The sequence below is a fragment of the Parasteatoda tepidariorum genome, chromosome 8 (assembly GCF_982258835.1).
Source record: "Parasteatoda tepidariorum strain Cologne lab strain chromosome 8, Ptep-v5.0, whole genome shotgun sequence".
Lineage (NCBI taxonomy): Eukaryota > Metazoa > Arthropoda > Arachnida > Araneae > Theridiidae > Parasteatoda > Parasteatoda tepidariorum.
In genome coordinates, this window is record NC_141762.1 from 63,256,133 (window position 1) to 63,284,078 (window position 27,946).

The 27,946-nt window shown below is 27.0% G+C and overlaps 1 protein-coding gene across 2 annotated transcripts in view; it reads right to left on the bottom strand.

The window, feature by feature from the left end:
* The window catches only part of LOC107442887 (SOSS complex subunit B2), a 30,630-nt gene extending 6,158 nt beyond the window's left edge, over positions 1 to 24,472 (bottom strand). Inside the window, exons 1-4 of one of the 2 annotated variants that reach the window (XM_043042785.3) lie at positions 24,190 to 24,472; positions 15,675 to 15,813; positions 8,232 to 8,303; positions 2,407 to 2,479 (exon numbers count right to left, since the gene is read on the bottom strand). In XM_043042785.3, coding sequence (XP_042898719.1) covers positions 2,407 to 2,479; positions 8,232 to 8,303; positions 15,675 to 15,813; positions 24,190 to 24,361 — 456 coding nt within the window. In that variant the 5' untranslated portion in view covers positions 24,362 to 24,472. The remainder of the gene's footprint in view (positions 1 to 2,406; positions 2,480 to 8,231; positions 8,304 to 15,674; positions 15,814 to 24,189) is intronic. The other variant, XM_016056563.5, reaches the window with a different exon arrangement.
* Positions 24,473 to 27,946: the final 3,474 nt, after the last annotated feature.

Below are 27,946 nucleotides of genomic sequence, written 5' to 3' on the forward strand. Positions count from 1 at the left end.
CGACAATATTTTGAATGGTAAGGTATAATTTTTTACATAATTTTAAAGAATGCAATTTTAATAGACAAAGTACAAAATTTGCACGAAATCTGAAAAACAGTCTCACAAATCAAATTTTTAAAATACGATATTTTCAAAATTAGATTTTTCAGGAACTATCTGACTTACATTGCAAATTTTTTTTTTTTGCCTTTTAAAATTACAATCTTTAAATTTTATATCTCTAGTTCAAAATTTTTCCAGTGTTAAGGAAAATAATAAAGAGTAATAAATAATAGCTAAAAATTATTTTGTGGCATTATCTTTGTATAAACCAATTTTATGATTGCATCAAAATTTTTCAATTCACTTAAAAAGCTATAGATATGGCAAAATATCCAAAAAGTAATATTAACAAGTTCAAACCTTGGACTAATCTCCTAACTAAACTATTGGGACCACAATTCCCAAATTGCAGCTAACCCCTATAATTTGGGGGTCAAAAATGGAAATCCATTAAAAAAAAGGTATGTTTATCAGAGAAAGTTCAATTTTGTGTCTGATTTCCTAACTTTAAAATATTGTCTACACTTATTAATTAGTAAATTTAAGGTCATTTCTTCAAACCGTTAAGAACTATTGCGGCATGCACTAGCTGTTTAGTTGACCAATAAATGATTAAGAGCTTGGACTATGTCAATTATTCATCTAATTTCCAGAACAGAAAATTTCGATTATGTGAAGAGGCATTTAGATAATTATTTTTAAGATTTAGATGTATTTTTTTTTTTGTAAATTTTTTTCATTGCTAAAGATAGTCAAAATTTTATAACATGTTAAGCGCTTTTGACTGTAAGAGAACTTGTATTGAACTCGATATTTCTAGAGAATTAGAAAATTGGTATTTTGCTAATATTTCCAAACTTAAAGATTTGAGACTCAGGCTTTGTAGTGTGATAAAAAAAAAATACGAAAATTTTTTAGAAAAATCAGGGCATTTTTTGTAAAAGTATTCATGTACCATACTATCTGTTTAAAAAGGAAATGCTAAAACTAAACAGTATAATTTGCTTTACTTAACTGCAACAGCAAATTGTACCACAAAAGAATAATTAATAAAGTATACTATTTTCAATTTTGAAAATTACTTTGTTTCAGAATAGAGAGTTTCAACTATAATTTTATTAATGCTGAGAAACTAATAGTTTCAAATCAATACATGGAAAAATCTTATTTCAGGACTGCATAAAAAAATAACTGGTATCAATAACTTAATATTCTGTCATACCAATATATAATTAAAATTTGTAATCAAGTTCAAGACTTATTTAATCAAACAATTCTAATGCAGGTTTCAAATTCTCAAAATATAATGATTATACTGCTTAACATTTTTGTACAAAAGTGATTTTAATGGACAATCCCTCAATTTGTAATTGAAAAGTTCTATGATATGATTTGCGTGAAGTCATATCTATCAGATAAAAGAATCTATCAAATGAAAAACCAATAATTGCAAAATTACAATACTCCACCCTATAAGATTTTTTATTGTACTTGCTGAAAATAATAAATAAGCAAATGACCCCTGAATTCATAATCTACTTTCCTTTTGATAGAAAGAATTAATTCCCAAAAAGGTTTAAACAATGAATTAAGCGTGTAAGGCTTTATGTATCAGTAGATTGTCCCTAAACTGGACTTTACTTTTTGTCATTTATATTACTATTATTATTAACTAAAATAAAAAGAGTTTGCCATTTTTGATTCTTCAAATTAATTTTTAAAAATCCCCATTTGATTTGTATTCATAGAAAAAAGAATGTTCTAAACTTACAATAATCGAGACAAAATGCAGAATATCACATGATAGATCAAAACTAAAAGAAAATTTTGTTGCACATCTAAACAAATAATTTTTATAAATATATGGGCATTTTTTAATCTCAAAATTTTTTAAGTAAGCTCCGTTGATTTGTCCTCAAATCATAGTTTAGAAATCTGGTCACCTTATGCTTGGGGTAAGATCCTTCAAAAGCTTTATTCTAAAAGTAATCAATCCAGAAATTTACAGAGTAGCTCTCTTCTAATGCCTTTACCCAGAGATTCCACTCATCAGTTAAATTTATAAACAGAATCTTCATTTTAAACATGCCACAATTTATTTGCGAGCTGTCTTATGACAGGTAGTGTAGATTTAATAAATGTTTCACACTCCAGAATGTAAAATCTAAATTTTGAGGGATAACATAGCTGTGTAGGAAAAAATAGGACTGTTTTGGTAATACAGGAAAACATAGGATGTTTTTAAGACTTAAAATATATAGAAAATATAGGATTTGGATTTGATCCCTGTTAGCGTTACACTTGAAAAAGTATATTGCATTTAAATATATACATAATTAGTCAGCAATAAGTAATACTTACAGGTTTCTGTTGGTTATTTTGTTGTTCAGAACTTTCACTCATATTAGGTACTTCAGAAAATGTAAAACAAAATCTGAAAACAAAATATTATTAGAAATATTAAAAATTTTTACTTTGCTTTGAAAATATTTAAATAAAATTTAAGATTTCATAAATGCAGAAACAGAAGACAATCAAATTTGAAATAATATTTAAAAAATCAACATTTTCATTTATACTATAAATCAAGTTTTTTTTTAATAGTTACTAATATTTAAAAAAAAATTAATTTCTTACATTTTAATGCTAATTAGTCAATTCTGTATAAAGTTGAATCTATCTTTATCCTTAACGTCTAGTGATGAATAGCATTTGACTGAATACAACATTTTTTATAACTTATAAATTTTATGAACAAGTTCCTTTAAAAGTTTTAAAATTTTATGCATCTACTTGATCACAAAAAATATTCATGTGATAAAGTTTTCCGTACAGATTTAATATTTTTTAAGAGAGAAATGAGGATAAAAACAGATTAGCAAATTAGGAATAAAACTAGGCAAAATTAAAGAAATTGGTAATTGGCTGACGTAAGAAGAGTACAGTTTTTAGTTTATTTTTGTGTATAATATATTAATTGATTTACAGAGTATGTGAATCATTAATATGAATTAATAATTTTTGCTGTAGAACACTAGCAATGGTAGCTTGCAGAATTATGAGTAAACAATCTTAAGTAAAATGTTCACATAATAAATAATTTTATAAATAGTCTTGAATATAAAAATATATTATTTCATAAATGGTGCAATAATTAACATTTTAAAAACATTTATAAATACCAAATACTTACAAACATATCTTTTGAAAATCTAATGATTATAAACAAAGCTTAATATGCGATTATCAAGCTATAAATTGGCTAGATAATTAATTGTTTCGTGTATTATTTAACATGAAAATAAATTTAGGATAATATAAATATTATAACAAACTATAAAAGTGAGCAGCACAAAGCCTTTTCTCTCTTTTAAATATATTTAAATAAATGTACAAAGATTTCAGTTTGAATTTTTACAAAACTAAATAAATAAAGGATGAGTACCTAAGAGCTTTCTTAAGATTAATTTAAAACTGAATATACATACTTTTGATACATTTTGTTTATCATCATAGTAAAATAAAAATATTTCTATAAATACCTTTCTGAGAATCAGTAATCACTGATCTAGTCTAAACTTTGGCTTATTTTTTTAAAAATTTATTTGAAAAGATTTAAATAAAATGATAATTAACAAATCACATAAAAGTTGGATAATATTTTGGTTGAGAAACTATTGAAAAAAGATATTTTGTTTACTATTTCCCAAATTATTTAAATTGAAGATGCAGTTTGACACTTATATAAAAACTTAAATTTATTTTTGAGTACAAATAGAACAAAAATTTGAAAGTACATTAATTATAACTTTAATGTACGTTTATTAGTAATGTCATTTGTTCTCATTCAATACTCACCAGGTTTAGAACAAATCACTTTATTGAAATCTAACAAGCATTATTAAAAGGGAGGAAAATATTGAAATGAGCACTTACCTCAAAAAATAAATTTTTGAACACAAGTAAAACTAAAAATTATCAAAAGGTTGCAAACTATTTAGATTTATTACAAAAGTTCATTTAGTTGTAATAATAAAGTAATGACTATTGATAGTGGTACACTTACAACATTTTTAGAAAATAGGTTTGGATACTATTAGAAAACTACTTGGTTAAATATTATAGCCAAATGTGACACTATGAAAAATTACACGATAAGTGCAAAGGCAAATATTTAATTAAAATTAAATAAAAATTAAAACAAGTTTTAAGTGCAAACCAAGCTGGATTAAAAATTAGTATATTGCATTAAATTTTAAACTTGATTGGAAACAAAATAAAATTTTTTGTACCTCCAATAAATTTGTAATTAATGCCTGTGGAATTTAGTGTAAATTTTTCCAATAGTTTTCTATTAATAAAAAACCAAGTGAAATTTTATAATCACCCAAGACCATACAATTGCACAGTAAGTAATGAACAATATACACTTGACAATTTAAAAAAAAATTTAACATGAAATAAGTTTTTTTTTGATTGTGAAGTAAATACAATATTTCACGCATTATATACTATTGCTCATTAATTTCAATGCACCCATTGTTTTTTCAATGTACACATAAAGAGGTGTGCTTTCAGTGTTTACTAAGTAATAAACTCTGATGAAAATATTTTTTTACATAACGTTTACACAGCATAATTTGATGTAAATCTTTTCTTCATCAAAATAACCAAATTTCAGATCCAATTTTCCCAAATTGATCAAGTAGTTTAATAGAATTTCTGTCTGGATTAGTGGCTGCAGTTTTAAAAACAACAGCTACACAATTCATAGAGTTTGAATGCTCACGTTTAAAAAACTGATATGCAATAAAATTTCTGAGCAATAGTGTAGATTACAAACACATAATGAAACAATATTTTAACAATGTTCAGGACTTGTAGCATCTTGCCTTACAGTAAAAATCTTCAGATATCCACTTCTTTACCTGATTTACATAAAAGAGTAAATAGAATTTACTGATGCACAAAATAATGAGTAAATAACTCAATTGGAAATAATTGAAAATATACCTTTTCACTGATAATGAAAGGGACTAATGTGGATGCATCAGGCCCCTCCATCAGGACATTTTCCAATCAGGAATATCAGCTATGAGAAGAAAGAGAAAATCAGATGAGCAGGATCAGATAATAAGTTTTGCGCAGCATCAGAACTCCCGGAATGCAATCCAAAAATTAGCGGCAAAAATTTTCAGTATGGGAAAGCTAGAGTTTCATAACGGGTATTTTATACAACGGATGTAGAAATGATATGTTTGGGTTGCTTAATATTATTATTATTTTTTTTAAATTAGTGTAGGTAGTGAGTGTGTGTTTTCATGTAATCTGTAAAGAAATAATTTAAAACAAACACAATTTTTTGGAACACAATTTTTATAAGTTTTCGCATACATATTTTTATTTCAAATTTTTCACAAAAACAGTACAATACAATTATTTTTAAAAACAAGTTACAATTTAGATAAGTTATTTTATATACACTCCCACTTAATTTTTAGCTTCTTATTTGATATTAGAGATGCACTGAATATTCAGCAAAAGCCAGTAATATAGAATAACTAAATATATAAGACTAAATAGTAATAGCCACAAATAGTACTTCTTTGAAATGCCAGTTGATGGAATGGTATTTTGAATTTAGCAACAAATATGCTGAATAATTAATTAGCATAATTAATTATTCAGCATACTCAACATCATAATCAGCATATCAGTTCAACATATCCAAATGATTAATTAACTGTAGTCAAATATCAAATATTCAGCCATAAATAAAAGTAGAAATTTTAGAACAGAATGTTAGCATTCTTACTGATTGACTTGATTATACAAAAAATAATGAACAGAGTTAATCTACTTTGTCATGCTTAATAATTTTGAACAAAGAAAGCAAAAACATGTTACTTTTTGTAATAGCATCTTATAGCAAGTATAGTTATCTGTTAACATTTAAATATTTTTATGTTGCAAATTGAATCTGAATGCTTTAGGCATAATCAAATGAAACTGATGAATTTCACCTTTGGCTCTTTTTTCCCCTCACAGATTTTTGAAAAAGTTACTAATCACTTTGTATTTCCTTCAATTGCAAAAAAAAAAAGTATAATACAAAAAATAATGGAATGCTTCATTTTTCTAACTATGTTAATTTATAACAACAAAATTCCATAGTATTTTTTTTTAAATACATAGTTGAACTGTTATGTTTATTGAAATAACATAGTTAATATTATTTCATAGCGCATTTTAGTACTACATTCTATAATAGAAATATACACCTTTCACTTTTACATTCCTTTTTTTTGTAAATTACAAATAATGGCTAATACAAGCAAACCAAATATGCTTGCTTGACATAACGGAAAAAAGCAAGTCAACTTTTAAATTTAATCTACTATACATATATTTAATTCTTTTACATAATTATCAAAATTGTTATCTTTAATTTAAAATAAGAATTATTTCTAATATAATATCACTAATATTAAACTTTAAAATAAACTTTTTCTTCCAAGAAAAAAGAAATAACTTTACTGTAGACTTTATCAATTCATACAAAATTGGAATAAAAGTAATAGAGATATAGTGATAAATAAAATTTCAGAAGTAAATTTTTTACCTTAGTTTATTTTATTAACTAAGTAAAATAAAGTTTTAATTTTAGAAATGATCAACATTCAAAATAGTAAATGAAAACTAAATATTCAGTGCATTCCTTACTTAACATTAATAGCAACTTTACAACTGTTTCTTAAATAATTATTTTAAAAACCACCATGTTTTGTACATTTATTTTGACCTCAAGTGTTTCTTTTTTATACCTTAGAAACAAATTCCTTATGAGCATTGTAAGCATTTTAAATTTAACTTTTCAACATAATTAATAAACCAAAAAATAAGTACATTTTTATCTAATGCCATTTATTACACACTTGCTATCACAGTTTTCGTATATTTATATTTCGGCCTTACTTTTTTTTAATACTTTTTACACAATATTAGTTTGAAAACAATATCTCAACATCAAATAAAAACATAGTATTCAACAAAATTTAATATAACAAGAACCATGCAATTATTTATTTATTCAAACTTTTTTTTCTTCAAAAAACATCACTGTTTTTAGAAAACTTAGTCTCAACTGATTTATTTTGCACCTTTTACACAGAAATAAAGAATTTGAGACTTAATAATTGAAATTATTAAAATGTTTCAATTGTCTCAACTTTTAATTATTGAATTTTCCTATAGCAGCAATAATTATTTTTTTTTTAAAAAAAAGAGGCTTGAATTTTTAAATCAAAAAACTTGCTTTTTAAAGTAACTTTTTACATCATAATATATAAATTATTATTAAAATTGTTTAAGGAATATAATGTATTAATTTATTTATATCATTGCTGTATAATATTTGAAAATAAAAGCAGTAATGTTTTAGAATTTTAAATTTGTATTTGTTTTAGTCAAACATTTTATGAATTTAACAGTTTAGAAATTTTTTTTACATGATATGATGTAAAAATTATGTGAATTTGAACTTTGGGAAATATTTTTACATCACATAGTATGAAAATTATACAAAGTCTGTTTTTTATAAAATATATTTTTACACCATGTGATATAAAAAATATTTACGCTCAAATCAAATATGCTTAGTTATAGTGTGATTGGGCATTGCATTGCAATATCTTTTGTGTAATCAGGCAAAATTGTGCAATAATTTATTTATTATTTTTTTTAATGAAAAAACAGTTTTGTAGAAACTACTTCATATAAAAAATTAATTTGTGAGATTTCATAAAGAAATCTATAAAACTCGACATGTTCAACATGAAAACCTTCAAAATACTTGTGAACTAAGTTTTGATACATTATAAATACATCCCCATCTATTGTCTTTTGATTACAAATATGATTTCAATAGCCATAGACCTCAGAATAATTGCAATATTAATGGAGACATCTCTTAAGAACCATTAAAAATACGTTTGTAAAATATAGAATTTTATACATTTTCAGAAAAATGAGAAGTAAATATATTAAGGCATTAAATGATATGAATCAAGACAGAGTTTTATAAATATTTCTACATAACGTACATTAAAGACATCAATCTGTAAACAAAATAAATGTAAATTATGTATAATCTAAAAATAAAGTAAATGCAAGTAAATATAACTCACTCTCCAATTTTTTGAATATCACCTCCCTTGCCAGTATATAATGTTAAACAGTTTTTCCACAAAGAGGCATACCTAAATAAAATAGAAATGGCAATATAAAATAACTCTACTTTGGCTTTCAAGAAGAATGCATATCTGATAAATTATGATAGGGCTATTAACATCAACGATTTTTCATTCTTCAAAACTATTTTTAACAAAATGGGATAGATTGAACGGAAAATACCTTTAAAATATTACTAAAACATGTACTATTATAAAAAAGAAATAAGATATCTTCAATTGATCTCATAACGTTCATTTATAATACAACTTTGAAGATATTTTCCCAAACTTATGGATAATTTAAAGACTTTTGTTAACAATCCCATTATCTGCAGCAAGTGGTGACCGTTCTTTGAGCAAATTAAAAACAGTAGTTAAGGTCTACAATGACATTAGAAAGATTTAATCACTTGCAATAATTTCTATCAAAAATAGAGTTTTAAAATGTTTGCGTCGGCTAAAGAACAGAAATTTTTTTGTTGATGTTTATGCTTCCATATTTGTATGTCATAAGAGATATACTCATTAAAAATATTACTTATGATAGATATTTATTCTAGAATACTTGAGGTGAAATTCAGACTTGGAAAAACAGAAAACTTTCTGAGGACACAAAATCTCAATTAAACTTTTTGCATGCATTGATTAACCTTGGTAGCTAATTTAAACCCTTTCATTGCCATCTCACTTTGGTGAAATTCGCTTGAAAATCACAGATTTTTTAAAGAAATGTTTAATTTTTATAGTATGAGCAAAAACACTCTTTAAATAATTGAAAATATACCTGAAATTTGAGCAAGAAAAAAAGTACATAGGGGAAGCATTTATATACACAATGTTATCAACGGTATAAAATATATTCATACGAGTACTTTATTTAAATAGAGTGAACATGAATCTCAATGTGGGTATTTAAATCATGCAAATACAAATTGCGTGAATACGAATTTCGATGTCTAATTTTTAAGTCACTTGAACACTAATCATAATAGTGGCTTTCAAATTGTGTGAATACGAAACACGATAGTTGATATAAAATAAGCTGAATATTTTAACATTAGCACAAAGGTTATAACAATATTTTTCATTAGATAAGATTTATGAAAACATTAAATTTTTTAATTCAATACTGAATAATAAAACCATTCTGTCCAATCAGCGACTTATTTTAATTAAGTAATTGGGCAGTAATTAAGCATATTTTTAGCTCAAAAATAAGTTAAATAAAATATTTTCGATCAACTTTAATACCACTGATTTCATCCGAAAAGAAATGTTGATTTGCTGTAGAAAGCTGAATAATAATTTCTTTAGCAATTTCAGTAATAAACAGTTTGAAGTTATAGAAATCTTTCTTCCATTTTGTACACACTCTCAAAACCATAAATTTAATTCAAAAATTTTTTACTAATAATATACGAAGGATGTTCACACTATATAAGTGATATCAAAACTAAAAGAGTATTGAAATAGCCTTAGCGGATGGAGGCAGCATGTTTCCATTCAGCGCATGTGAAGCCATAACCAATCAGGGATTGTTTTTGATTGCATCACTTACAGAGGCCTTTTAGGGCAATTTAAATGCTTAATAATTAAAGAAAAAAAAAATCAGATATTTAGTTTCAGGACAGAATTTCCAATAAGTTAGGAATGAAAATAAATATAAAAAAATTAAGAGATACTGTAATTGCCCATTAATTTAAAGGCACCGATTTCAGTATAGCTCGTGCTGTGAATACATCTTCCGCCGGTACAGTAAAAGTCTCAATCATGTTCATAACTTGAAATAAAATTTAATAGATAGTCAAATATGGTCTTTTAAAACCATACTAGCTTATAAAAATTTAAAAATAAAAAGTATTTAAAAAAGAATAATTAAAGTTTTAGTAATTTTCAGAAAAATTTTGATGAAAAAATTATAAAACATTTGCCAATTCAAGTGCTAACATGAATATAAGCAACATGCTACACTTAAACCAATTACCAGTTTTAACTTAATAGGTTTATTAGAAGCCGAGAAATCTTGGGCAAAAAAACTAACTATCAAATTACTCAAGGGGAAAAAAACTAAGAACAGATTTAAAGACAAGATTTTGAATAAATAACTTTAAACAAAATTTGAGTTAGCAAACAATTCCAATGTGTGTCCACATTCTGTTTGCAGTGAGTGGGTTCCTTTATTTTTGTTGTAACTTCAGAAGTTTGAGTATTATCTTAATAAATGGAGTCAAATTGCTCAGGATAAAACATAACTTATTTTTTCAAAAGTTCAAAAAATTTAGTTTGGAAAAATCCCTTAGAACCCTTAAACAATGAGAAATTATTTATGAAACAACCATTAAGTATTTTTCATCAAAATATAAAATCCAGAAAATTTTATATGATTTAAAAATTTTTTAGATTTTTTTTAGACATTCAACTAATTGATTTTTTAAACATTTCGTATAATTTTAAGAACTATTATACAAGCATATACCCTAATTCAACCACTTGTTTGACAATCATCAGGTATTATAAAATGTGCAAAGAATTGTCCTGTTTTTCAGTAAAAAAAAAAAAAAAAAGAGGTTGAACATTTTAGGAAGGTAAATAACCTGGGCCTTAAGTATTATCTATGAACAGTGATTACGAAATAATTTTTTAGTATCTTAACAATATAAGAATGATCATTAAGAAAGTATAAATTCAATAAATTTAAAATAGCAGTAACAAAAAATTTAAATTAATAATTTATATAAATATACCAACATAAAGTGAATAAGCCTTTAATTATTTGTAAAACTGGGTTGAGGCACAATCTGCAAATGGGTATAAAAGAAATAAATATTTTACTATGTTCAAGAATTCTCCTTAATTTTTATGTTAACTGTTATTTTAAAAAACAGGATTTACATTTCGATATATCTCAAATCATCACTAATTTAATACACACTTCTTTTATTACATTATGTCAATTACATCAGTTCCTGAAATTCTTGATTGTCTAACTTTAAAAGAAAAATTAGTATATTATGGTGCAAATAGTACCATAGTCATAAAGCAGTATCCCTAGCAACCATTTTACATTGTCCCCAGTTGGGCTCAAAATTTGCTCAATATTGGTCCATATGAACATGTACCGAGGGACCAATATTGAAACCAGATGTCTACGTTTTCATTATCCGGCCCTGTGGCAGAATTTTTTCGGACTTTCTGTGACAAACTTCCCTAGCATTAATAATATATTTTTCTTTAAGGTACTTTTATTTATAACAATTACTAATTTAAAGTAACAGAAATGTTGCGTTTAACAGAAGAAAGTATAGCATAAAAACGTCTAAAAAAATTTCATTGTAAAAGTAATATTTTTTAAAATTCTAATCAGGGTGTAAATGATTTTAATCAAATGATTAAAATCATTGATTAAAATCATGATTTAAATCAAATGATTTTTTTAAAAAAATCACTGATTTTAATAAAAAAAAAAAAAAAACAATTTTGTGTATAATCTTGAACATTTTTTGTATATTTTTCTAAGTTTCAAACATAAACAAGTAAGTAGACTGTTCTATATATTTCTCAGAATTGAATTGAATTGAATGTTGAAGTTTTATGGCACAAGATCCAAAGGAGGATATGCTGCGCCAAACAATTTGTTGAGTTAGATCTAATGGTAAATTGCACACAATAGTTTCATTGTCATAAAATAAAAAATAAAAAAACGTATAAAATTGTTTATCTCAAGACACGTATTTTTAAAAGTTCATAAAATCAATAAAAGCGTAATTCTATAAAATACACAGAAAAGGTAAAACGGTTCATGGGTAGGAAATAAGAGTGAATAAAATCAGATAAAACAGTTATATACAATATAAAATACCAATAGCTCGGAGAAATGCGAAAATGTTAGGATGATGAATATCATCTAACAAATCCTTCATACATAAAATCGTGCTATTAAAAAAGGTAAGACGATGTTGGTTAAAACAAGGACAAATGGTTAAAATGTGATGAACCGTAAGTAAAGTATTGCAAGAGTCGCATTTGGGAGGAGATTCTCCAAACAGATGAAGATGCGTGAGTCGAGTGTGGCCGATTCTGAGACGATTAAGCTTTACATCTGCATTACGTAAACGTAATACAGGTAAGGGGTCTATATATGGTTTGATGTTATGAAGTTTATTTTGAGTTTGAAGGTCCCAATGCTGTTGCCAAAGGGACGAGATAAGCTGTCGAACATGTAGTTTAATGTCTGAGAATGGTACAGATATTGTTAATTCAGTAGTTGCAGATCGTGCTGCAGAATCAGCCAACTCATTCCCTGGGATACCGACGTGACTCGGTATCCAGCAAAATGAAATATTAAATCCCTTCTTGTGAAGAGCGATTAATAAATGATTAATGAAGCATAAGATTGGGTGAGTATCACTGCGAAAATTTTCTAACTGGTTCAAAACGCTCTTACTATCGGAGTATATAAAATACTTTCGTTCGATATATTTCTCAGATCTCACTCATATAATTCAACATTTCTACTTCGTACTGGATTAATTCGGCCAACTGAAGTGCGCTGGAATTCTATGTGTGATTCATTAGAAAGCTACATCAAGAATTGGTCAACTTTCATGCAAGTTTGTGAGGATAATAGGGATGATATCGACACCAATATCAGGTCAAAAGTCATGAATATGGCAATTAAAAGAAATGCAGAAGATATGCTTTTAATGTTAAAACCCATTTCTGTAGCATTAGATAAAATGCAAAAAGATAATTGTAGTTTATCAAATGTTGTCAACATCTGGAAAAATTTAAAGGAAACTCTGAAAGATTCTAATAATAATTGCTGCAAAATTTTTTTTACTAAACAATATGAACAAGCGTTAACACCAGCTCATTTCCTAGCTTACCTCTTGGATCCTAATTCTGAAGTACAATGTTTAACACTAAATGAAAAAGATCAAGCTGTAAACTTTGTTAAAGAAAAGTATGGAGAAACCTCCTTATTAAGTATTTTGCTAAAATTCATTGTACGCTCTCCTCCGTTTAATGGAACTTTGTTTGATAAAGAATCTCTAGAATCTTTAAACATCTTGGAATGGTGGAAATCAATTGCGCTTCTAAAGAACTGTGTAGGTCAAAAAGAGTTTGATGCAATACAGTTGTTATGTACTGCAAAAGGAACAACTGCAGGGATAGAGAGGATGTTTTCCACTTTTGGATTTGTACATACTAAACTACGGAATCAATTGGGTGTAGAAAAGGCAGCTAAATTAGTCCTCATGTTTAAATCTTTAAATAAAATTAAATGATTGTTTAAATAATTTGATATTGTAGATGTAGAATTAATAATTATCACATATTGTTTGATAAACAATTTCTTTCTTGATTTGTAGTTTGAAATCACTTTGTTATTGTTTATTTCTTATTTCACCTTTTGCTTTTAAATTATTATGAAATATTTTGTTGATAATGGTTAGTAATGTTTATTTCCAATGTATACCATAAGTAACAATAGTAATACAATTCAACTTTAAATCTATGGTACACAAAATTGATTATATTCCATAGAATTGAAATTATAAAAAAATCATGATTAAAATTAAAAAAATCCGATTTTTTTGATTTTTTTAAAAAAATTATGATTTTTATACACCCTGATTCTAATATTATAGACACTTTCTCACATTTTGTATTTGGAAAAAAGCCCTAATTATTTCCCCTTCCTAATTTTGTAAATCATTACAAAATTTAAAATTCATAAATAAATTAATTGATAATAAACTAAAATTTCAGTGACGACAACACAATAAAAAAGATACTACTTTTAAGACCCAGTGGAAGAAGAAAGCGGGGAAGGCCGCGGTTGAGATGGGCTGACTCAGTGGAGTCTGATTTTCCTGCAATTAATGAAAAGAATTCAAGATCAAAGATAAATCGGAAGTCGTCATGGAGAAATCTTCAGAGGAAGGCTTTGGCTCACACTGGGTTGTCTGGCCAACTATGATGATGATGAAAATTTGTACAAAAATTAAAAATCGCAAAATCCATGTAGTAATTTCAAAATAAAGATAGACGACAAAATTAAGCAAATAGGACTAAAATCTTTCTGCAAAAACTCTAACATTCTGTGACAATGTTGCCACGTCGTTGCAATTCTGCCACGGGGTTATCAGGGTGCGCAGCCAAATGAGAGAAATGAAATTTTCTATCGCTAATAGAGAAAAAAATTGACAATGTTTAGTTGGTCCCCATAATCATCAGATTTTTTGATTCTATTTATCACAGGGTGGAAAATGAAGTCTGAAGTTGAGACTCTCTTGCAAAATGCAGCAGGGTTGCACATGCGAGTCAAAAATCCTTACCACTGAATCTAGATCAGTATACGCAAGTGCAGAACTACAAGTATTTCATCAAACATACAAAACAAATGGTGTTTTCATACACTACAGATCGGCGGTATGCCGAAATAGATGGGGGTTGAATTAATTGCGAAAACGTTGAATAGGACAATGACTTTTTGCATCATTTGCGGAGAAAATCAACATGGTAAAGAAAAATATCACATTTCGGAAGCGGGAAAATTAAGCACTTTCCAAAAACACCCATGGAAAAAAGAACCTTTAAGGGTTTTTAAAAAACAAAAATTGAAAAAAAAGCACCTTTAAGCACTTTTTAAAAACGCTATGCACTCTGATTATAGGTCGTATATAGGACCAATATTGGCTGACTAATGAATGTAAAATATTGGGTGAATCTGACAGTTCTATATAGGGACGATATTGGTTGTAAAATATCCGAGTGAATCAAACAATTCTTTATAGGGCCAAAATCGGAAAATAATGGCCTTTTGAACCCTTATTGAGACAAGATTTGTGAATATTGGTTCAATAAGGGCCCAAGTCATTTTGCTGCTAGGGATGTAACTTTAACATTACTAAAAATCAATTTTTTCACAAAAATCTAAGAGTTACAATTTGATGTTGTGAGTGCCGGGACAGCCTGGTCGGTAGGGCACTAGGCCCACGCCCAAGCGGGCATGGGTTCGATCCCCATCGGCCAAAGACACCCAGTGTAGTAAATGGTGGCTGATGCACGCTAAATCTGCTAAGTCACAAAGTCCTACATGTTCCCATAACAAATCATACCTCTGGGGGTACTATCCAGGAGTTTCCCTGTCTTCCGGATTGGTTCAAAATTTCAGGGCTACGGAGTTGAACATCAGTAGTTGTAAACCCAAAATTGGGTCAGCTGTTCAAGGAGAGTTATAAAATCTGATATTGTGAGAAATGGTACTTTATATGGTCATTACTTAAAAAACTAGGCAAGTTTACAAAATTATAGGCTTCCTTTTAAATAACATATTCACTAACAAAAATAATGAGACAAAATTATAGAAGTATAATGAGATGATATTCTTACCCTTTACTTAACCTACAGATATCACCTTGCTGTAAATAAAGTCCAGGTTCGTCCCAAACTGATAAATTTATGCTAGCAGACCTATCAGCTATTTTACATGTTCTAACCTCATGTCCTTCTTTTGTCATATTTGGTCGACCTATATAGAAAGAAAGTTATGCTTGATATTAGTTAACTTGCATTATCTCTGCAAAAGCTTTTATCTTTTCAGATATTGCAGTTAGATTTCTTTGCAATCGTAATTGCAAAATATTTAATTAATGCAAATATCTTCTTGACAATGCACAAAACAGCTTTCAAGTAGAAAATGAAAACTTATCAACCGAATACACCGGCATTGTAAATTTGAAAAATTAAAGAAATTAAGTTTAAAAGTAAGTTGTCCAAGTGTATTGACTGAGTTTATGTTGGATTTTTATAACTATTTTCAACTGTCCAGTGACATTTAAGGCCGGGCATGCAATGTCTCAGATGGAACAAAAACAAGCTTTTAGACCTATTTTCCCAGCCTTTCTTAGGCACTTGGTGCCCAATGAAAAAAAAACTATGAATCTCACAGATTGATCTTCATATTACATGGTGACTTTCCATACAAGGTAAAATCCTAAACTTCAAAAGTGTAGTTAATATTACAAGACCTTTTCAGATTGAGGATATCAGAAAATTGTACTCTCTAACCAGTTTTTAGGCATGGCGCAAATCAAAAATAAGATGCTGGTGATTAATTGGTCAAGTTAAAAAAAAAAAAAGTTTTTGTTCTTAAAATCTTACAATACTCATTGCCATTAAAATATTTTTTAAAAAAATTACAGTTAACACATGAAGCTACCTACCCTTGGTATCGAAAAACTTAACACCAAATCTTTATTTGTTGATGTATAAAATAAGCATTATCTTATTTTGCTTGCTATTAGATATTGAGTAGTGTGTGTGTATATATATATCAGATTTTGAAAGATAATATGGCAGCAAACAATCTATTGCTCTCAAAAAAATCTTACAAGGTTGTTCTCTATACATTAGTAGCCTTTCATACCGGTTTTAAAATGCTGCCCATCAAGATGCTTCTTTAGGGAGCCAAATAAATGGAAACTAAAATCAATATGGAAATTGATAAATTATTTTTTAATTAAAAGATTAGTGGTACATTCAAGGATACATAGAGTCAAATTACATCAAACACTTCCTCCATGAAGTATTATGATTCTTATCGGCAGCACTTTTTTTTTTTTTTTGAGTAAGCAACCACACTTTTGTCACCTTCTTACCAGAAATTTAAATAGAAAAAGGTTTCTTGGCAAAAAATGAAGGCTTAAACACTAATTCGGCTTTTTTTTAATGGGCTTGAAAAAACAAACAAGACTAAGTCTCCATAAACATTTTAAAGTTAGAATTGACTTTAAGGTTATTCTCATTACATAAGATTTGTGCATACCATTGCATACAAATAAAATTCATACAGACATGAGGAATTTCACTCATGTAGTTCTTAAACACTTTTATTTGAATCTGAAGAAGCCTTCACAGTGAGAATGGCCTTTTACAAAAGGTAGGTAATTTAAGGGGCATTCAAATATTATGTACTAAGTAAATATATTAAGAGTGATTTTGCACTCTTCTCTCCCCAACCTGACTGGGGAAAAACATAACCACTAAATGCGTAAAAATTCAGATTTTTGTCAGTAAAGGGAATTGACTGCCATACAAAAAACGTCTTAACTATCACTTCTTCCATTAGAGACTTTCATAATATTGTAATGTCACTTTCCACCTTAATACAATATGCTATCAGAAATAAAATTTATTAACAAATAATAATAATTAAAATAATCAACATTCAAAATTCAGACACTTTTCACTGTAAAACAATCTCATTAAAAATTAAGTCTAATTGCTCAGAATTTTATCTCTGATAATTTTTGATAAAAGTCTGAAATGTGTCTCCTTAAAAAAACACTAATTTAAAAAGTAAATAAATAAAATAAAATTAACATATAGAAGTTTAGTAACAGTACAATTGCAAAAAAGATGACAAATTTACAAGAAATAGCAGGAAAAAGAGAGCAAAACACAAATGAATAAAAAAAAAAAATTTAACAGACACACAAGAAACAAAAACAGACTTGAGACTTGTACACATAAAATCTTAAGTCATAATAATTTGATCAATATTTAAAAAACATGAAACACAGTTATGAAAAAAAAAAAAAAGTTGCAAGAATAAAGTTTTCAAAAATGAAGTCTCAAAAATGTCAATTTAAAAACTTCCTTAAAAATTTTGTTGTAAAGTTATCATATGGGTAACCTCATGTCAAATCAAAAAAAAAAATTTTTTTTTTTTAGGTGAACAATTTTTATTTTAATCATTTTCGTAATGTTTATTAAATTTGCTGAGATGAAAAATACCGAAATCCAGACTTTAAATTTGCTTCCAAGTTATGCAATTTTGAAAATCGGTAATTGTTTTTGCAGTTAAATTTTTCAACAGTTAGAAGTTGAGAATTAATGAACGCAAAAAGCAAATTTTTCAATTTTTTTCAATAAATTTTGTTTTAATGGAGTTTCAAAATATATAACATTAGTATAAACTTTTCTTAAAATATAATAATTTTTACAAAGCTTAAAATTGAAATTGGATATTTCACAGCAAAAAAAATATATATTTATTTATATTAAATTTTATATTAAATTAAATTTTATATTAAAATATATATTAAATTTTAGGATGGTATTCCAATGAGATCATAGAGGAAAAATAATTTCCAGTTTAACACATCATGCAGTAAAAACACAATATGCTATATCAAGAGCAATTTTGGTGGAAAAGTGGCATATTTATGTTGCCTCATGATTTCTGTCAATGTTTAACAAGAAAATTTTCTTTTTATGAATGCATTGGAACCCTACTTAAAAATTTGGCACATAAAAAAATTTAAATTTTTTTTTCTTTCAAAAAATTAAAATTGAAATTTTTGCTCATTTTTCTGTAAAATTTTTTTTCTTCATAACTTAGCAATGTTATAATTTAAAAAATTTCATTAAAAACTGTAAAAAATGGCAAAATTTAGCTCTCTAGATCAGCAGTTCCCAAATAGTGTTCTGAGGGAGCCCGCAGGTTCCACGAAGAGGTCACAAGGGTTTCGAGAGTTAGACCAACATTATCAGTTGAAAAACCATGAAATAAAATTTGTAACTAATTTCTTCCATTAGTTATTTAATATTGATCAGATAATTATTATTAACATTTATTTTTGTCCTTTTTAATTTCTATTTAAACTAAAGCTGCATTTCTGCTCGCTTATTTTCATCTTTCATACATTGAAACCAAATTATGAACTAAATTAGATGGCCTTCTAGACCTTTCAACTGCTGACAAAAAACCCTATTTTAAGACTAGTATTGTTAAAACTACATGGTGAAAAAATTTCTTTCATTAAATATTTTTATTATATTTGAAATTAATAAAAATTATAACTTATTAGATATTCTCAAAATAAATAACGGCAGGGGTCTGTCTAGGTTTTTCTGAAAGGTACCTATTTTGTGAAAATTTAGACATAATTTGTGAAAAGTTAAAAATTATATTAAAATATCAGCACAAAAACATGGTAAAAATATAGATTTAATGTTTCTTAACGGATACAAAAACAAAATTTTAAGGAAAAGTATTTTGTGAAGCTACCGTTTTTCCTAAAGTTGAATTTGTGAAACTACCGTTTTAAATAAAATTGAATTTGTGAAGGTACCGCTAAACGGTAGCAAATTCGGCCTGGACAGACCCCTGAATGGTCATCAGTATATTAATATTTTTAACAATTGCTAATGAAATTTCTTCTAAGATTCGGGGTTCCACTATAAGAAGGTTGACCATTTTTCGGTTTGGTTGCCGCAAAAAATTGAAATCGCTGCTCTAGGTCATTGAGTTCTCAAGTTATAGCTATTTAAAAATTTAAAAAACATAAAAAATTTGGGAATTTTCAAAACTTTAACGAAAGAAATCTATCTTTAAGAAATTTAAATCTATCTTTATAAACATCTTAAGCATAACTTCTTAAAGAAATGGGTTAAAAAAAAAATTTGAAACTTGATATTTTTCATCCATTCTGTGAGACATACAAGGACCTGACATTTTGAAATTAGTTGATTTGGTGTGGAATCCATCGTGCAATATGAAATTTGAGTGAATTACAAGTGATTATCAAATTTTTTTAAAATTTTTCTTTGTAGATTTACATTACTGTAATATTAAGTAAAAATAGTGAGATTCATTGAAAAATTGCTTTGTTTAAAATGGGCCATTTGCATTTAGCACTTCTTTATATTCATTCACCCTACATATCAGTGTTAGTAAAAAAGTTTTCTTTCGAAAGGGGGGGAAAAACGAGAAACCAGTTTTTTTAATATTTATAAAGACTGTCACATATTTTAAGCCCCAAATCTAAAATTATTAACTGGAAACATTTTTCAAATTATATAAATTACTTAGAATTTATAAATAATTTATTAATTATCATTTATAATTAATAAAATTATTATTTATAACTAATTAAATTATTATTTATAATTAATTAATTTATTAAATATTATTTATTAATTAATTCTTATTATTCATAATTAACTTATAATAAATTTTAAGGTTTTCAATAAATTTAAAAATATCCACCTTCCTTTCCTAAATTAAAATAAGCTAAATATGATAAAAAAGAATTATAACAAAATATTTTAAATATGCTTACAAATCACATTAAAATCCACTTAAGTTGCAAATAAACACTTAACATCTAAAGCGGAGTTCGGAAATTATCAGTGATCCAAGATCACAAAATTTTTACTTGGATCACAATAAGATAATTAAATTATCAGGAATACCCTGGACTAACAAGTAATGTTATATGCTGTTTTGATTTTCAATTTCTTGTTTTTGACAGTTTTTACCTCACTACGGCATATTTCAACATGACTAAGACAATACACGTTCTCAGTACACCTTTGTATTCAAATTATTTTTTTCCTCCAACTTTCTTGAAAAGAAAAAAAAATTGGTAAAAAAGCATAACGATTAACTAACTTAAACAAAACAAAGTAATAAATTTTTTCTTTAGAATAATGAAGCTGGATTGACCAACAGCAGTTTGATAATAAAATAAGTTATTTGCATATTACCTACTGAAAATGATATTTGCCTCTTGATTTTTTTAATTATTTTAAGCGGCACAATTATGTATACACATAATTTAATACTTTGTTACATAATTAATATGTTGCTTTTCTCCCTGTCTTTAAAAAAAAATTTTTTTTTTCCAATGCATGTAAAAAATTTGAAATAATTCTAATATTTTTATACTAATAATTTATACTATACTAATAAATCTTTTCTTTACTAATAAATTTTTATACTTATAAATCCTATCTTTAAAAATTTAAAGCAAAACAAAACCTTATTTCATGGTAAAAAATTTGAAGAATAAAAAAGTATGACACAGAATTACTAATATTGTTTCATCCAAATCAGAAAAATCTAATTATACCTACAAAGGAAAAAAAAAAAAAAAAAATCTCATGTACTACAATTTTTTTATTTGCTTAGTTAAACAGAACTTTTCAAGTCAACATAACTTTCATGACAGAAAATTTTCAGAAATTAAACATGCATCTCAGTACCTTGCTTTACCTAAATTATTTTACATTTTTAATAATATGCTCACTAACATAAAGAGCATTTTATAAAATATTAAAAAAAAGTATATAAATGATCTTCGGATATATTTTATTAAAATCTTTTTTATTCACATAGAATGTCATTTTGAAAGTATCATAATAACAAATAAAATTAAAATGCATATGTAAAATACAAAACAAATTTGTTTCTACGAATAACAGAAAAAATCTAAAATTAAACTGAAAAATTCAGTATAAAACTCTGAAAAAGCACATTCCTATTTATGCTCTTGATTATATTATGTTACACATTTCTTTAACAAAAAAAAAAAAAAAATCTCTAATTTTAACTAGTTTAGCAATTGTATGAACTAATTTAATAAACTATTAGAACATGAATTTTGGGACGCTCTATTTCATTTGAAGTATTTTTAGAGACATAATTAACAACTAGGCAATGTAGCATATAACATTATAATTTTCTTAATACCACACAATCAGAAATCTTAAAGATAAATATTAAAGAAGCAAAAAATAAGTTAAAAATTAAATACCTATTAATTAAAAAATTCCAATTACATAAATAAAATTTTTTATAAAAATAAAGATGGAATGACTAAATACAGAACACAAAAGAGAGTTTTGTTTTAACTTTTTTGAAAATTCAAGACCTAAGATTTAGTGGCTTAAAAATAATAAAATTCTAACACATTTTATTCACATAGATAAAAAGTAATTTTTTAAAAATAATCTCCATAAAAAGAATTTTTTTTTTTTTAAAGATAGAAAGTTAGTTCAAATTTTTTTAAAAATAAAATTGAGTAAAGAATTATTGTTTAAAAATACTAAATTTTTAAAATATTAAAAAAAAATTAAAAAAAAAAAAAAAAAAAAACTAGAAAATAAAATTTTACAGTTTCCAATTTTTTTTTCTTTCTTAAAGAACTGTTTTTCAGGTGTTAAAACATTGTTATTTAAATTTAATAAAAAGTTAAGCAAAGTCAGAATGACAAATGACCAAATTGCGAAAAAAAAAATTAACAATATTTGTTTTGCTTTTTGAAATTTAAGATAACTACAGATCCAAAAAATAATTAAGTTAAAAACAAAAATATTTTATCGTAAAACTAGTGCTGACAGAAATTTTTAAAGAAAATTGAGAAAAAAATGGATAAAAAAAAAACTAATACAATTAGCTATAAACAAAATAAGTAACAAATTATCAAAATATATATATGACCTACAACTTATGAATAATGAAGTTGGATAGACTAATAAGCAGTTTAGTAATAAATTAAGATTATCTGTATTACTAAAAATATTTGCTTCTTGATTTTTTTTTATTCTTTATCAAACAGCAAAATTTAATATCAGCATTATGTATTTGAATTATTTAATACTTTCTTTTATAATAAATATGTTGTTTTTTTTCCACATATTTATTTTAAAAAATTCTTCCACTACACCTAAACACAAAAATTTGAAAGAAATTTATGCTAATAAATATTATTGAAAATTTTATGGTAATAAATATTAATCTTTAAAAAATTATACAAAAACAAAACCTTATTACACAATAAATTTTTTTTTAAAAAAAGTGGGGGGGGGACACAGAATCACTCATTTCGTTTTATCCAAATCAGGAAAATCTAAACATAAAACATTTCAGAAGAATAATTTTTTTAAAAACACTTGTTCATACAATATATTTTTTAAATAAAAATTCCTATTAGTATTTTTATCAGAAAAATATACTTATTTTTTACATAAAAATACAAAAAAGATTTTTTTCAATGAGTAGGATTAATTAAATATGAAAATAAAAAATATTTTATATCAAACACATTTATTTTCTAACCCAAAATTTTTAAAAGAAAGAAAAATAAATAAATACAATGAAAGTTTTGCAGACATTGTTTTTATAAACATCAAAATTTTATTCTTTGTTTCAAATTAATAACTTAAAATTGATAATAAATAAATTAGAAAATATTTCATTAAAATTTAACCAGATTAATGATAAATTAAAATGAATTGCTTTTCCTAAACAAAGGGACGGATAGCCCCCCCCCCATCTAAAACATGAAAATTAAGTCTTTCTATAGAAACAGGAAAACTCCATGAAAAAAAATAACAAAAGGCACTCTTGTAAAGTAAGCTTGCCAATGTACCTGACGTCACTCCCAACTAAACGGATTAAAAATTTAACCTCTTCTAACTTAATTAGATTTTAATAAAAATTAGGAAGAGACCCGCATCTTTCCAGAGACAGAGGGGTCATCATATAATTGCGATTTTTAACAGTCCCCTTGAATCACTTCAAGTTTCAGGGATCATCCACTCATTGCGATACGAGTTTGCGCACGGTGTTTCCGTTTGGGGAGTAGTCCCCGCAAAAAGTTCGCAATAATTGGAATAAGCAAGCGCAATTCGAGTCTTGAAATAGTTTGAAGTTGTAATCTAAAACAAGAAGTTTAAAAATTAATTATATTTATTTTAATTTTTTTCAGAGAGACAATTTTTCAGAACAAAAGAACCCCGATTTTTTTCACGCATGTGAAAAGTTTGTGACTTTAGAGTGGACGGGTGATTTTTAGTTTGGCAGCTAAAAAAGATTGTGGTTAGCATAGATTGTGATTATTTAATTAAGTTTCTGCTCTAAAACAAAGAAAAAAAAATTTTTTTGGCGAATCCCAGTTAATGTAAATTTTTAATAATTTAAAATTTTATTTCTCGACGAACTAAATTTAAAAAAGTTTCGATTTTTTAAAAACAAAAAGCAGATTTCAAAAATGAATTTTATAATTTTTTTTTTTAACAATTAAAAACAAAGGAAGTTTATGTCCACAGTACGAACCTATTTCAAGAACAATAAAAACTACATTTAAACTTTTCATTCCTGGTTTTATATCTCGTATACAAACAGTATTATCCATAATTTCACTAGAAAGGGAAAGCGGACTTCTAAATAGGCAGTTCAAGACTGTGGGTAACGCGGAGGACGAAACTCTACAAGGTAAAAGCAGCATACGTGAACCAGCAATTATTAAACCTTTCAAACAAGCACATCAACCGCGATTCTCCAAGACACAACCTATCCCATCGACGGTAAATCGTATACTGAAATGAAAGTAGCAGTCAGTGGTCGTCAGTCAGTAGCAGAAATCAGACTTTCATTTAAGTGTTGCCAAATTATGTCATAATAAGGAAAAATACTGAATTTTCAGGATGCCTTTTAAATCTCATTTAAATCACGCTAAACATCCTTAAAGAGAGTGTCAAATTCATATAATAACGAAATACAGAGGAGTAACTTTTCATATTATTTTGATTCTCATACCCTATTCTCACTGTAAGAAAATAAACAAGATGAATGCCTTGACAAATCAAAATTTAGATTTTATACCCTATTCTCACTGTAAGAAAATAAACAAGATGAATGCCTTGACAAATCAAAATTTAGATTTTGCTTATTCAGTTAGTTTACAAGTTGAAAAGTAACAACCAATCAAAAGTGTTTCAAACTTGAGACCCATTCTCACTGATCAGTTATTCGAATTTAGCAAAATAAAATTTGCTTTTTGATTAGACAGCTTTGATGACGTGTTATAAGGAGGTGAGTGAAAGATGTGAAGTTGTTGCGTTGGTAAAGGTTGGAAGATAGTAAATTGGAGGAAAATATTTTATTTTTCTCCAAAAACCATATCTGTTATTACAAATAACTTATAACGCATAATAATTCAATAATAATTTTAGAATAAATATTGCAATTTAAAAAATGATTTAAAAAAGCAAATATAAAATATATACCTTTAAAAGAAAAAATATATATATAATTTTTTGTGAAATTTGCTATATTTTCCTAAATTAGACAAATTTAATTTAACAAATGTTCTCATAACTTTCCTCAAATCGTCATTACCGTCACGGAGTGTATTCCTTGGCCATGATCCTGAGTAGCAAAATAACTTATAAAGTAAATGAGGTCAAGATGGTAGGCAGGTACTTTATTTACGACGCACTAGAGCGTCGTCATCATAGCGTCATAAGTCATCACGTCAGGATATTTATTTTTTGAACAATAGGCTAGTGGTGACGATCTGGGAAACATCCCTGAGGATGATTCGAAGACCTGCCGTCACAATTTTGATCCTCTGCAGAGGGGATGGCTCCCCAGCTTTGGTAGCCCGACGACCTGCGCTCGAAGTCGAGCATTTTACGGTTGAACAATTTAACGAGGACAGATACAGCACACCTTTTAGCTCAACGCTGGATAATCAAAGTGGTCACCCACTTACTGACCACAGTCAGTATTGCTTGACTTCGGCGTTCAATTGGGAACCGTGTCTTTACGATCAGTCCACTGCAGGACCTGCTGCTAAGACGTAAAATCCCATTTATGTGCATTTTTCCACTTTTCAGACGCAATAACGAATTTGTAAGTCAATAAAATCTGAACTAAGCTACTTCAAACACCGAATCTAAAATACCATGTAATTAAATGGACAGTATTACGTGTTATGTTTTGAACACGGTGGACCTCAATTTCTGTTCAGCAAATCTTTCTTTTTTTTAATTCTTGTTTCATTTTCCATTGGCAGAGAACTTGACATAAAGGGGAAAAAAGACATGAACAAAAAAAAAAAAAAAAACAAAAAAAAAAAAAAAAAGTCATTGTCTCATTCGACCTCGAGCCTCCCAATAACGCTCGACCAAGGAACTCAAGCGAAGCTCTCTGCAGTGCGAAATGTGTTGAAAATCCATGATGACGTGATCCCCACAGAAATAACAAAAGGGGTTCAGGAGGACACCAATGGAAAATCGATGTCCAATGAGACAGTCATGTTGGTACAAAGTCTGAAATGTATATTTATGTTCAGCAAATCATCTTCACACAATTAGTAGTCAAATCAAAAACAGGCAATGGAACGTGGAAGGAATGTTCAGAAATCAATTTTCATCAATTTCATTGCTCTTTTGAATGAAGAACAAGTTTAACAATTATTTAGCGTTTGTAAAAGACGAAAAAGACACTTAAAATTGAAATAATAAGGAAATTTTTAATTGTTTTTTGCACCCAACAAAATCGGAAAAATTATTCTAAAATAAAAAAAAAATCAATAGTTAATGAATGCAATTATTTAAGCGTAAGGGATCATTATATTCCATATAGTGCGCACTACAAGTTACCGTCGAGGAAGAATGGAAAATATTGGTGGAAAAATGGTTTTAAATTTTCTGAACCTGATTGGCGGAAAAAATTCACAAGTGCGTGAACTGCATACACTGAGAATGGCCCATAATATATACTTGCAAATATCTCACCTTAATTTGGTGACCACCAAAGACGAAAACCATTCTGGTTCTCATTCTCATGCGAAAAAATCACCAACTCCGTATTTTCTTGGCTCTTTCAATGGTGATTTTCTTATTACCCCAAAAATTTCTATCCCAGAAGTCAAAAATCTAGCTTTTGTACTGTTCTAATTAATCAAAAACGAGTGTCGCTAAAAGTTTATCTCTAACTCTTTAATAATAATTTATCTTTGGTTCTTTACGTCACTTAATCATAGATGAAATTGACGTAGACTTCAATGCAACATCAGGGACAATTTTTCATGAAATCGCGTTAAAGGATGTCTAAAGCATTTCTTATAAACCTAAATTAGAGAACCTAAAAGCTCTAGCCTAAATTACTATTGCTCTGAGACATGACCTCTAGCATAAATTTAGCAAAGTCAATCTTATACTTTAATCTCTATATTTAAAAAGAAAAAAAAAAGCAACTTTCATCGATCACGATTCTTATTGGCGATCGAAATGGGCTGCAGGTGGCGTAGAGCAGAACTCTTTCCTATGGCAACACTTCACATGCTTTCCCCATTAGCGTGTGGAAAGTCATAGAGGAAGGAAGTACGTTAGTTTCTCTCTTGATTTTCATATAGATTAAAATCTTTCAACGTGAAACACTATATGAAACTGAAAACTGCATTAAACATAGTTCTAAAGAAAAGTATCATGGAAATTTTAAAAAATATTTTGATTAAATAAAAAGGAAAAATATTAAGAAAAGGGAAAATATCGTAGTACATTCCTATACAACTGAAAAGAGGAGGAGAGGGAAGGGAGAAGGGCTAAAGGCATGAAACCGGTCTCTCCCCAGATGGCGTATTCGAGTGTTGCGATCGCGAATTCTCCCCACTTTGAAACTATTGGATGAAACTATCTAAAAATTTTATTTAGTTTTTGGAGAATTAACATTCTAATATGAAAATGTCATTAGTTACTTAAAGCCAAAGTTGACGTTTTTTGCTAGAGTCACTAATTTCCATTGGCGAAGACTATCAGCACAAAAATTTTGTGTTTTTCGCATTTACATATTCATAGGCAGGCAGCATATAGCGAGGGGGAGAAGAAAACACCAAAACCTATTTTAAATTTAATAAAAAAATTAATGATTTTAGATAGTTTATTAATAATTTAACGAAATAATTCTACATTTATCACTTTTTGGTGTAAAGGCTATATTTTGAATTTTATTTTGAATTTGAATTTGATGAAGTTTTTAAAATTATTTTGACCATTACTTTAGATTTTGATGTTGAAATCGACGA